At 49.3% G+C, this 12,958-nt stretch overlaps 1 protein-coding gene across 1 annotated transcript in view; it reads left to right on the top strand.

Annotated features, from left to right (window-relative positions):
- TGM5 (transglutaminase 5) overlaps window positions 1–11,533 on the top strand; it is a gene marked incomplete at its 5' end in the record, with an annotated part of 29,217 nt that extends 17,684 nt beyond the window's left edge. The window contains 10 exon segments of the mRNA XM_082385915.1: window positions 4,722–4,747; window positions 4,751–4,860; window positions 5,508–5,599; window positions 5,602–5,610; window positions 5,715–5,954; window positions 8,415–8,726; window positions 8,729–8,776; window positions 9,297–9,457; window positions 10,679–10,812; window positions 10,974–11,533. Coding sequence (XP_082242041.1) covers window positions 4,722–4,747; window positions 4,751–4,860; window positions 5,508–5,599; window positions 5,602–5,610; window positions 5,715–5,954; window positions 8,415–8,726; window positions 8,729–8,776; window positions 9,297–9,457; window positions 10,679–10,812; window positions 10,974–11,127 — 1,286 coding nt within the window. The 3' untranslated portion in view covers window positions 11,128–11,533.
- Window positions 11,534–12,958: the final 1,425 nt, after the last annotated feature.

Raw genomic sequence — 12,958 nt, 5'->3', positions numbered from 1 at the left:
GCACTCAGGCTTTCTCTAGTTGTGGTGAGCGGGGCTACTCTTTGTTGCAGTGCACGGGCTGCTCATTGCGGTGGCTTCCTTGTTGCGGAGCATGGGCTCTAGGCACGCGGGCTTCAGTAGTTGTGGCATGTGGGCTCAGTAGTTGTGGCCTGTGGGCTCTAGAGTGCTGGCTCAGTAGTTGTGGCGCATGGGCTTAGTTGCTCCGTGGCATGTGGGATCTTCCCAGACCAGGGCTCAAACCCGTGTCCCCTGCATTGGCAGGCAGATTCTTAACCACTGCGCCACCAGGGAAGTCCCAATATTGCTTTTTTTAAACTGAAGTATAGTTGGTTTACAATGTTGTGTTAGTTTCAGGTATACAGCAAAGTGATTCGGTTATACATATATATATATTCTTTTTCAGATTCTCTTCCCTTATAGATTATTGCAAGATATTGAGTAGAGTTCCCTGTGCTATATAGTAGGTCCTTGTTGGTTATCTATTTTATATATAGTAGTGTGTATCTGTTAATCCCGAACTCCTAATTTATCCCTCTCCCTCCCATTCCCCTTTGGTAACCATAAGTTTGTTTTCTCTGTCTGTGAGTCTATTTTTGTTTTGTAAATAAGTTCATTTGAATGAGTGCTGAATGGCTGAGTGAAGAGACATAGTAATTAATGCCAGGAGTGTGGTGTGGTGTAATATACCTTAGGAACTCTGCAGTCCTTTTCCTGACTCTGAGATCTTGTCCACCTTTGTCCATGTGAAACTGTGTGAATGTGCATGCATGTGTGTGCACACATACAAACACACATGCCCCATAAGGGTTTCTCTTTTACAAGGGACTCAGCTCCCACCGAATTATCCATGAAAGAGTCATGTGAGTCTCATGTCAAACTGAGGCATCAGGACTGACAGTCTGCAGAAGTGAGGTTAAAGAAAACTCACTTCAACATGAATTTAATGAGCACCTACTCTGGGCAGCACTGTGCTAGGAATGAAGAAACGCAAGAAAAGTATTTGATCTGAGCCCTACTCTTGGGGGATTTGTAATCTGGCTGACAAGATAAGATAAATATATGAGATCATAGAGAGCTTCATGCATTGATAAAATGTGTGGCATTGGTGACTGGAATCAAGTGAGAGCATGGAAAGGGAGATTAGTGTGGCATGGAGTAGTCAGTGAAAACTTCACAGAGGAAGGCACGTTGAGAATGAGGCGTTGCTGGGACGTCTAGTGAAGTTGCAGTGGTGTGGCTTGTAGTTAAAAGCTTGAGGGGTTTTGAGATCAGAGAAATGTGGGTTTAAATCCTGCCCTGGCTCTCCTCTTCCTGCCATGTGACCCCAACCTCTCTAAACTTCAGGTTTTTCCTCTTCAAAGGTGGGATAATCACAGCGCTGTGGAGAGGATTAAGGGTGATTATGCCTGTGCAGTGCTTGGCACCATGCTTGGCACCTATGAGGATGATGTCATCGACTGGCAAGGAAGCCTGGAAAGAATGAAAGACAAGCTCGGTTGGGGATGTGCTTAGCGACAGCAAGGTGTCCATATAGGCTCAAGATTCAAATTCAGGAGTCGTGGGCAAAGAGTGAGAGATGAAGCCACAAGACAGGAGGAGCTCTCTGCGGGGGTACAGAGAAAGCAGGACAGAGGGGGCAAAACCCCGTGAAACATGTATGTGCACAACTGTGCAGATCCAAATGCTGTCAGCTCCCTTCGTGTGATACCGAAGCTACAGCCTTGGCCTTCTCCCTAGGTAAGAAACAGTTCTTGCCCCTCTGTTGCCTCACTGCGACAGCTGTTGTCCCCTATCCCAGTCCTCTCACAAGGCACGATGAGGAAATGCTGAGAATGGATCAGTGCAAATCCATTACCACTCAAAGCTTATGCTCTACAGACAATCAAGCTTGGTAACCACAGCACAGCACACAGTGACGGTGCTGTGCTGAAGTCAGAAATCACCAGAATAGACAAAAGATTCAAGACATTCATTCACCCATCACCCGTAGTGCAAAGATGCACTATGTTTCTGCAATATAGGCCTGCCTTGTATTGTTAATGGTTGTATAACGATAAAGCTGACTATCACACAATCCTTGCCCTCAGGAAGACAGACTCATAAACAAATCATTACACACCATGTACCATGTCTAGTAGAGAACTCAGAGCGCCATGAGACCAATGACCTGTGCTCAGGTGGAAAAATGCCCATCCCGCCATGTCTAGCAGGAGTTGACAACGCCACTGGCACTTCATGAATTCATCAATCATGGTGAAGAATGGAGGCTTGCTCCTTGCTCTCCCTGCCCACCCCTCCTTGGCATGTGCTCTTATTACGATAAATGTTATCCACCCTCCTGACTGTAATCTTAACATAAATGTGCCCATGCAATGCTCCTGAGTCACCTGCATGCTCTCGCCTCACTCCTGTCTCATGCTCCTTCAGTGGCAGCTTTTCCCACCTTCACCCTCCCCTCCGAGGCGGTCCTGTGTCACCTCCACCTACAATTCACTGTCACCTCTGCTCACTCCCTGCCCTCCGTTCCTTGCAGACCTGTGCAGACCTGCCATTCCAAGGAAGTGCATGCTTCCCCTTTGGGCTTCTCTCATACCCTTCCTGGGCTGCATCCAGGGATGTGTCCCCACCCCAGTCTGGAAGGGCTTTGTGCCAAAGTATAAGAAGGAGCCTAAACTAAAACCTACAAGCAAATAAATGCTTAGTATAAATAAGTATCTAAACTAAAAATTATAAACATTTTAAAATGACAGTAGTATTTGTGAAGAACCCTTAGAAATATCTGTATTTTTTGACTCAGTCATTTTACCTCTTGGAATCTGTCCCAACGGGGGAAAAGTAGAAATTGATCTACAGAGATGTCCATCACAGTACTATTTACAACAGGGGAAAAATTAGAAACCAAGCAAATGTCTAAAAATAACCTCTGCTGAAGTGAAAAAAAAAAAAATACACGAACCCATAAAAATACCAAAAAATGGGAGAGGGGGATTGAAATGCTTTTCTTTATAGAAGAATGCCAGCTAATACAGGTAGAAGAAATGATAGTGTTAGAATATAATCATTTTGGTACCACCAGTGTAATAATTAATTCAGGCAAGGATCATCAAGGATGCTAAAATTACTTGGTGAAAGATTGTTAGGGAGCAGCATATTTCATGCTAGTGATTGCTTGTTAAATGACAGGGAAAGGATACTTCCATCGGGCATTAATCTGACCTTAATCAAATAGTTAAACTTAGGCCCCCATTAGTAGAACAAATGGACAGCCTGTGCCTTCTGATGTGATTCAGAGGGATTTACACAACATCACCTATGCAGTATTCTTGTCAAAAATGTTAACTCTGAAATTAACCAAGAAGAATCAATCAGGCAAATCCAGAATACGGGGGCTTCTACTAATCAAGTGACCTAAATTATTAAAAGACTGTTCTAGATGAAAGGAGATTCTTTTGGTTTAAAAGGAACTGGAAAGATATAACCAAATGCAATGCATGTACTCTGTTTGGATTCTGGACAGGGGGGCAAAAAACAGATATAAAAGACATTTGGGAAAATACGAAGATGGATTTTATACTATTAAATCCATGTTAAATTTCTTGACTTTGTAAAAAAATTAACCTCTGCTAGAAATCTTGCTTTTGGAAAAGATTTGATGACATGGAAAAATGGGTGGGTTGTATAATAAGGGGAAAATACTAGAATGCTGAGCTGTGTGCACCTGTGGGAGGTGGGCTCAGAACTGGCGACAAGCTTAGCAGTGAAACCAGGATTTGAGTGGTAGCTCTGCCGCTTCCTAGCTGTGTGGCTTTAGTCAAGGTAGCAAACTTTTCTTAGCCTCTGATTCTTCATCTGTAAAACAGGGGTGATAACAGCAGCTTCCGTGTACTGCTGTCCTGAGCACAGTACATGTGAAACATTTAGCATCATGCCTGGCTGGCAGACACTTGTTATCATTATCATTATTGTTGAATTAGGTGGACTGTCACCATTGGACTTGAGGGGATGGGGATCCCCAGGGGATTGGTGGTGGGATGGGCTGGGGGATATTGCTATTCTTAAAAGAGTGCAGAATCACAAAAAATATGGCAGAGGGCAAAGAAAAGAAGCTGGTTGGCAAAGGAAAGGGATGGCTCCTCAGGAATAAAGACAACATTCTACCTCCTTTCAAGAATTTCTCCATTAGGTACAGACCCTCACTTTCCTAGGCTTTTGTTACAGTTTCCTTCCCTTCCTGGCTGGATCTGTAATACTTTCCTCAATAAGCTTCCAAGACAGTACACCCATAGAGAAGGGGGAATCCAAGCAGCAGAACTCTTTGCCTAAGAATCTGATGGTCTTACTCCTTACCACAGGAGTGAAAAAAATTCCACAGTTTGGTTTGAAGATAGAGATTTATGGCCAGGAGAGAAGTGAGGCAAGTCAAGCTGCTGAGTCTTGCCAAAGGAGGCACGCCTCTCCCACCCTGCTGGCTGGGGCAGGGGAACCCAACACTTGCTAGACCCTCTATTGGCCCTGGCAGTGTTTGTCTGAGCAACCAGCTGCCTAACCTTCGTGTGGAGCCCCAGGGAGAGGAGCTCAGGAAGGTGGGGAGGGAAGTTGGAAGTGTCGCCAAGCCAGTGCCCCAGACAGCTCCTGCCTGCCAAATGCGGGATTTCCCTGAGCCTAGGGCACTAAGTCCAGGGATCCACAGCCCACAGGAGATTTTTCTGTCCTTTCTACAGTGATGAGGTGCCTGGGGATCTCCACCTGAGTAATCACCAACGTTGACTCTGGCCACGACACAGACGGAAACCTGATCATAGATGAGTATTATGACAACACACGCAGGCTTTTGGAGAGTAAGAAGGAGGACAGTGTCTGGTGAGAAACACCTTCTCTTTCTAGGGCAAACCCTACCAGCAAGAAGCAGGGTAGGATGGTACCTACGAGCCTGCTGCCCTCTCATGCCTCACCCCCATTTTCACCAGCCCCAGGGCTTGCTAGCCCCAACCCGAAGGCTGGGAGGCAGCTGAACACAAATAGGATGATTTTCTGAGTCTAGAATTGTCACATCACAAGAGCTCTCTGCCCTGGGGGAGTTTTCCCCTTTGTCACCTCCTTCATTTAATACTCAGCCTGTGGCTCTGACCACAGGAGGGCCTGAAGTCTCACCTCTGTACACAAAAAAACCTCTGCCTCTGTGACTGCTCCTGTGAGTCAGCAGCACATACAGGAAAGGGCTACAGGGGTCTCTTTGAGAGAGAGTGAAGGGTTTTTAACTTCCGTCGGCTCTGGAAACCTTCACTCTTATTTACAAACAGAGGAAAGCTCTTTTCCGGGCAAGTTGAGGCTCACAGGAGGAAGAGCGGTCACCTGTCACCCACGGAGGGGTGCAGGCCTGCGGTGTCCTGTCTTTCTATCCAGCCGTCCATCACTCATCGCCCCCTGCCTTGCTCCAGAAAGAACTTGAGCATCACTAACTCTCCCTCAGCTTCATCTGACACCCACTCCTCTGGCTTCTCCCTCAGGAATTTCCACGTCTGCAATGAGTGCTGGATGGCCCGGAATGACCTCCCTCCTGGATACGGAGGCTGGCAGGTGCTGGACACCACACCTCAGGAATGAGCAACAGTGAGGCTCCTGGGAGGACAGGCAGAGCCCACTCCCACAGAAACAGACCCGCCCCACCCGGCCCTGCAGCCGCAGCCCACTGAGGCCCCCCTGTTCCCCTTTAGGCCTCTACTGCTGCGGCCCTGCCTCCGTCAGAGCCATCAGAGAAGGAGAGGTGGATCTGAACCATGACCCAGCCTTCACCTTCTCCATGGTAAATGCTGACTGCATGGCCTGGCTGGTCGTTGGAGGGAAGGAGCAGAAACTTCACCTGGATGCTAATTCTGCTGGCAATTTTATCAGCACCAAGAGCATCCAGAGTGATGAGCGGGATGACGTCACGGAAAACTGCGAGTACAGAGAAGGTACGAGCAAGCCCTGTGGGCACCTTCCCCACTACCCCAGGGAACCTCTCTGCCAGCTGGGGCAGCCCTCAGGGGTGTGGATGGGCAGGACCCAGGCCCACTGTCTCCTCAGCCCTTGAGTTTTAAGGTCCCAGTTGGGGTGTCCTCACTGCCTCACTTCCTCATGCCCATCACCACCCCACTCCCCACAGGCCAGTGAGCACCCTCCAAGATGGTCACATTGATTGCAGGGCCATTGACAGGCATCCCGTCAACAGTGTAGGAATTCCTTGCCCCTGCCTTACCGAAAAATCAGCCTCCCACTGAAGATGGCAGGGGATTGAGCAAACTCTCTCCTATTAATTTGATTAATTTCATTTAGCTTATTGTTTGATTCATGTTTCATTGGGTGTTTGGAGGACAGGCCAGACCACAGCCAGCACCGAGGCCCCTGTAAGGCCAAATGTTCACTCCTACGTCCACCCTGTGCAGAGGATGATTCTGAGAGATGGGAGCCCTGGCAGGGTCTTCTGACCCAAGCCAGCAAGAGCAAGGGGCATCTACATCAGTCAGCTGTGGACTGATTCCTGGAAATTGAGATTAAACCACCAGTTTCAACCACCAGGGAGCCAAGCAAAAATACGCAGTCCAAGAGGGCCAGAAGCACGGTGAGGGGCAGGATCCGAGCAGGAGTGATTCATGACTACATGGGGCGGGGGCGGGGGTACCTGAGGTTCCTGGGAGCACCAGCAAGTGGGTGTCTGTGGTTTGTCCGTGTCGGCCTTTGGGGCCAACACAGAGGAGCTCCAGAGTCTGAGCCTGAGAGACAAGCACTGAACACATCCAAGGGTACTGGCGATCATCCCCTCCACCCCCCGTTCTCTCTGTGGCTGTTTTGGTGGGGGATCCTGAGGACAAGTGGTTTATCACTGAGGAGATTCAAGAACTACTGGAAGGAAGGAGAGTGAGCAAGGGAGACGGGGAAGGGGAGGAAGCCAATGCAGAGCACCTTGTCAGGCCGGTTAGCACTGTGGGCGGCTGGGGCTCAGTCCTGCTGGGGGCCCCGCCAGTGGGGTGGCCTGGGAAAACGCAGGACTAAGAATGCTGTTGTCTAACTATGGCCCAAATTAGTTGTTGTTAATCTGAAATCCAAATGAAACCGCCCTGCATTTTTATTTGCTAAATCTGGCAACCCTATCAGAGATTTAGTGTAAAGTGTAGAACAACACTGCAGATTTATCCCACCCACGAGGCAAGGGGCCTAGGCTCTTTATCCACCAACTCCTTTCAGTCAGGGGTTGAGGGCTGCTCCTTGGGGGGCGTAACTTCCCTAGCACTCCTGGCCTGCTCCACGCATGGGCGGAGTCAGCTCTGGTGGCAGAGAAAGCCACAGACAAAGAGCCGCAGGTGCTAGAATGTGAAATTAGGGCACGTGGGCACTGAAACAGCAAGTGCCAAGGAGATGTGAGTGGGACACTGACAGCATGTGCTACAGAGGTCCACAGGGTTCTGCTGTGAACTTGGGCCAGGGGGCTGGGGGGTGGTTGGAGCTATTTTCCAGTGGGCCTCAGTGTCCTGCTCAGTCAGATGGCATTCTGTCCGCTCCCACTTGACTGGCAGAATCTGGAGGTCGAGTAGCCCACAGATGAGCTAAGTCTGATTCACACCTCTCTGGGCTCACTCTTACTGAAGCCAATGTTGCAAGATCCTCTTCTGCCTGGATCCAGGCTTAGAATGACCCCAGAGCGAGGGGAGAAGGGTGGCCTCAGCCTGGGGAGATTGTGGGGCTGCACTGAGGGGACCAGTAAGTGCTCAGTGCAGGCAGCTGCTGGGATTATTAGGGAAGCACGGATGAGTGTTCGGGCACATTCTGGCCACAGCGACTGCCCAGGACTGAAGCCTAGGTGCTCTGGAAACTCGGTTTGCCTGAATTGCCTCCTGTTTTTTTTTTTTTTTTTTTTCACCGTAGCTTCTCAGTTTCTCAATTTCCAGGAATTAGTCTACAACTGACCAATAATTTGGTCCTGGAGCAGAAAATCACACCATGTCCTGTTGTCTTTAAGAGGTTTATTCCTCTGCATTGTAGCCTTCATCTTTCCCTTGGGGAACGCGGGATAGAGTCCAGTGGTCATGAGCACAGATTTTCACGTCAGACAAATTTGGTTTCCATTTGACTCTGCCCTGTGCAAGTTGTGTGACTTGGGCGAGTGACATGACCTCTCTGAGCCCCATTTTCCTCATCTGTATATGGAATGATAATAATGATAGTAATACATCTATCTCACAGTTGATATGAAGATGAAAGGTGTAAGAGCTCAGCAGAGTGTGACTCTTGGAAAGACTTGATGACTAGTAGGGAGCCTTTGTTATTGGAAATGAAGGTTTTAACACCCTGGTGGAGCCTTTGCTGAGGGTGTTCAGCCAAGGTTTACCCTCTGGGTCAGCCTGGCCCGCAGCTGGTTCTGTGCTCTGTCCTCCCAGGTTCCCTCCAGGAGAGGCAGGTGTTTCTGAAGGCTCTTCAGAAGCTGAAGCCTGGAAGGTCCCAAGGCTCCCTCCAAACAGAATCACAAACTTCCAGGTTCATGCTGCCAAGGGACAGTCCTAGGAGCCTTGCTACGCCTTCCCTTCGGCCCAGTGATGTTGTCCAGGTCTCCCTGAAATTCCAGCTGCTCGACCCACCCGACATGGGCCGGGACATAAGGTTTGTCCTGCTGGCCCTCAACATGCCGCCCCAGTTCAAGGACCTCAAAGTGAACCTGAGTGCCCAGTCTCTGCTGCATGATGGCAACCCCCTCCCCCATTCTGGCAGGACACAGCCTTCACCACACTCTCTCCTGAAGAAGGTATGGGCTCTGGGTATGGGCATGGGGACAGTCTGTGAACACAGAGCAGCTTATGGAAATGCCAGTGGGGTCAAGCCAGCCAACAAGCGTTTGGGGGCAGACCCCTGTGACACTGGGCTTCCTAGTGCCCCCTCCAGCACAGAGTCTTCCTCCTTCCCTTCCTTCCTTCCCTCTCCCTCCCTTCTCCTCTCCTCCTTCTGTTTCTTTCCTTTATCCTCCTCCTTCTTCTCCTCCAATCCTTCCTTTACTAATTCAAGGAATATAGCCTGGGTTAGTGGGGAAAGCCTGAGCTTTGAAGTCATCCAGACCTTGGTTAGAGCCTCAGTGCACCCATTTACCAGCAGAATGACCCTGGGCAAGCCATTTCACCTCTCAGCCCCTCCATCTGAAAACCGAGTACCTACTTTACTGAGGATCAGTACAGGTTGGCCCCCTCCTCTCTGTAGAAGGGTCCCCAGATCCACCCAGGCCCAGCTGACTTCCCCAGCGAGTCTCACCTCATCCTGTGTTCTCTACCTAGCAAAGACCTATCCCTGCAAAATCCCCTATTCCCAGTACGGCCAGTACCTGTCTACAGACAAGCTGATCCGCATCAGTGCCCTGGGTGAAGAGAAGAGCAGTCCCGAGAAGACCATGGTGAACAAGAGCACCACCTTAGCCTATCCCAGCATCATGATTAATGTAGGCAAGAGCCCTGTGCGTGGCCTGAGGGCTCCTTGGGACCGGCTTGGGCCGGGGGCGGTGGGGGAGCCCCCTGAGAGCTTGCTCAGGAGAGCAGCCCCTCTTGTCCCCTGCCTCTTCTGGGGCCTCCAGGAACCTCCCACCGGGAGCGGGAGGTTTATCTGAACGCACTTGGTCTCCATCCTCTTGCACCATGAGAGGCCTTATGGGTGGACCTTGAGCAGCTGCCATGGAGAGGTCGGGGAGAGACCCCTCTGTTGTGCCTCCTCTTGCTGTTGGCCTTCCCCAGGGTCAACATGAGGAAACATGGGCTCAAATGGGAGGGTCCTGAGAGGGGGAAGAGCACTGCCCGAACAAAGGTCAGCTTAGGTTTGATTTGCCATTTCCTGGCTGTGCATCCTTGGACAAGCCCCTGGGCTTCTGCTTCTTGAACTGTCAATGATGGGATTAGACCAGATGGCCTCCAAGGACCCCTCCTTCTCTGACATTCTGGTGGGGAGACTTCACAGGGCCCTTCCTGCCAGTGCTGTCTCCCCAGTGCCAAGTAGCCTCCTGGACCCTGCTGAGTGAGCCTGGGGTGCCCCCTGGTGGGGTGTGTCTGGCAAGCCCAGCCACTGGAGTCTGCTTTAGGGAGGGTTTCCAAAGGTGCCTTCAAGTTTCCTAAGGCTACTTCCTTCTCTCTATGTCCCGAATGATCCATTGCTCTTGACTCACACACTGGTGTGAAAAGAAATCAAGCCAGTTAAGAGGGTAGGAAGGGATGGAGTCAGATTGCAAAAAGAAGAAACAAGCAAAAACTGCCGAAAAATATTCTATCCACTCAAATTATGCATGAGAATCCTCTGGGAGCTCTTGCTTATTTCACACTTGGATGAAATCCTTGGAGCAGAGGAAATATTACTGGAGACTCCCAACTCATCAGACCTTTCCATATGCTGGGTTGAGTAGAAGTATTTTACACAAACATCCATACATGTATAAGTGAAGTAAAAGTTTCATGTAACAATATCTTGTGTGATGTACACTGATATTCTCTTCTATTTCATTTTTTTAAATGTTAATGACAACCCATTAAGTTGTCCATAGTTGGAAAAACACATGCCACGGAAATCCAGCTCTTCAGGAACAGATCTAGGGAACAGTGCCCTCCATACATGCTTGGTGAACGGGGGGGGATGAGACTAATTCTCTGCTCCCTCCCCTCTGGATCTCGCTGTTCAGGCTTTAGGAGCAGCCATTGTGAACCGGCCACTCTCCATACAGGTGATATTTTCAAACCCCCTCTCGGAGCAGGTTGAAGATTGTGCACTGACTGTGGAAGGAAGTGGTCTCTTTAGGAGACAGCAGAGAGCCCTGTGAGTGCTGGGAGCGCTCCGCCCTCCCTCCCATCTTATCCTGGGGGTAGCACTGTCCTTTCTGGACACAGGGAAAGGGGAGGCCTGGTTGCTGAGTGGAAAGGGACTGTGGGGTTATCATAATCCTATGGTTTTCTGACATCCTCCTTTCTCTGCTGCAGCATTGGAGTCCTCAAACCCCATCACAGAGCCAGCCTCACTCTGGAGACTGTCCCCTTCAAGAGTGGCCAAAGGCAGATCCAAGCAAATCTGAGGAGCAACAGGTTTAAAGACATCAAGGGTTACAGGAACGTCTATGTAGACTTTGGGTTATAAATTCTGGGACAACGAGCTGGACATGTAGATGTTAAGCTTCAGGGAAAGAGCAAGTTCAAATGCAAGCTGTGCCATTCCCCACCCAAACAGAGGCTTCTCTGGGCTCCGACGTGAGCAGCAGAGGAGATGCTGGCAATGGATAGTCCCTTGGGCCATTTGCACAGCTCCCCAGGACTCTGTTAAGGGCCCAGGGATTCCATGGTGTCCCGTTCAGAATTGTGAGATTGGCCATGCAGTCCAGAATTGTTGGACTTGGCCATGATTTACTGATCCCCAGATGTCCAGAAAAGAAGAAGACTGGCTGAGCAGCTCACTGTCACTTTGTCATTGCAATGGCTACTTCCCTAGTACCAATAAACTTCAGCCCTCATTCTCATCTTTGTGCCCATACAGTCATCACTTCCCCCACAGCAGCTGCCACCTGTTCCCTGGATTCTGGGAGTCTCCTACTGTTTTACTACCTGAGCCCACTCACTCATTTAAGAAACATTTACTGAGTGCCTGGTATGTGCCAGGCACTGTTCTGAGTGTACAGGATGAAGTGGTAAATAAAGCAAAGTCCCTGCCCCACTGGAGCTTACATCCTGCGGGGGTGGGGGAGACAGAGAATAAACACGTCAACAAATAAGGAAGGCGCTTACAGATGGTGTATCAGTCGTGATTGAGTTAGGAAAACAAAACGTGTTTCTACATGCTACTATCTTTGTGACTTAGAAAAAAGTCTGGAAGATCTCTCACTTGGCCATCCTTTGAATCCCTTCCCAAATCACATCCAAGAGGTCCCTCAGTCTTAACAGTTCCAACCCCTTGGCTGAAAGTCCACCAGTGCATTGTGGTCTAGCATGGCCCTGGGATGGCTGGGTTCCAGGGAGAAAGCCAGCTGAATAATGCAGTGAGGTAGATTTTGGGTAGGGAATGAAATACTCTCAGACTTTTCTACTGGTTGCAGCTTGTGTTTATGGTCCTACTGAGCACAAAGCAACTGCAAGCATTATCTCCTCTGGGATGCACCCACTTTCTCACAGCAATGCGAGAAGCTCTGCATAGACAAAGGCACGATGCACCTGCCCTCTAGGCACTGGCTACAGTGACTGAGTCAGCTGTTTAGGGTATATATTAAATGCACACATTAAATTAAAAAGTTAAATACTTCTATTATATATGAACAAAAGGGTAAGTGCAGTCAATCAGAGAGAGAGGAGAGGGTGTGGTGGGAATTACCGAGTAGGTTGATAGCCATGTTAAAGAGAGGGCTGAGAACCAGGAGAATCCTGGCAGCATGGAGCTAGAGGCAGCCTATAATTATTTTTTCTATAATTATCATCTGACAATTATGAAAAATGGTTTAAGGAAAACATCATGGAGGGGAGCATCTTACAGAGACAATGACCTCTGAAACACTTAAGCTACCGCACTCCCAGACTCTTTCACAAATCCTGATTTTTTTTTTTTTGGCTGCCGCACAGCATGCGGGATCTTAGTTCCCCGACGAGGGATCGAACCCCTGCCCCCTGCAGTGGAAGCTCAGAGTCCTAACCACTGGACAACCAGGGAATTCCTACAAATCCTGATTTTAACACCATATTCATTTACTCCTTTCCTCAACAAATATTCACTGAGTTTCTACTAGGGGCCCAGGCCCTGAGTTAGGCACCGAGGACATAAGAAGGACCAAGACCTGCCCTCCTGGAGCTCAAGTCTAAGCATATCAAGAATGAAAAATAAACAGGAGGTTACAATACAGAGTGGTGAGAATCACCATGAGGGTGAGTACAGGGTGTTGTGGGAGCGTGAGGAGGGGCAGTTAGTCCAGTCTTAGGACTGTGGATCA

This window comes from Balaenoptera borealis (assembly GCF_965194805.1).
Source record: "Balaenoptera borealis genome assembly, chromosome: 3".
NCBI lineage: Eukaryota > Metazoa > Chordata > Mammalia > Artiodactyla > Balaenopteridae > Balaenoptera > Balaenoptera borealis.
This window is presented reverse-complemented; position numbering and strand designations above follow the sequence as displayed.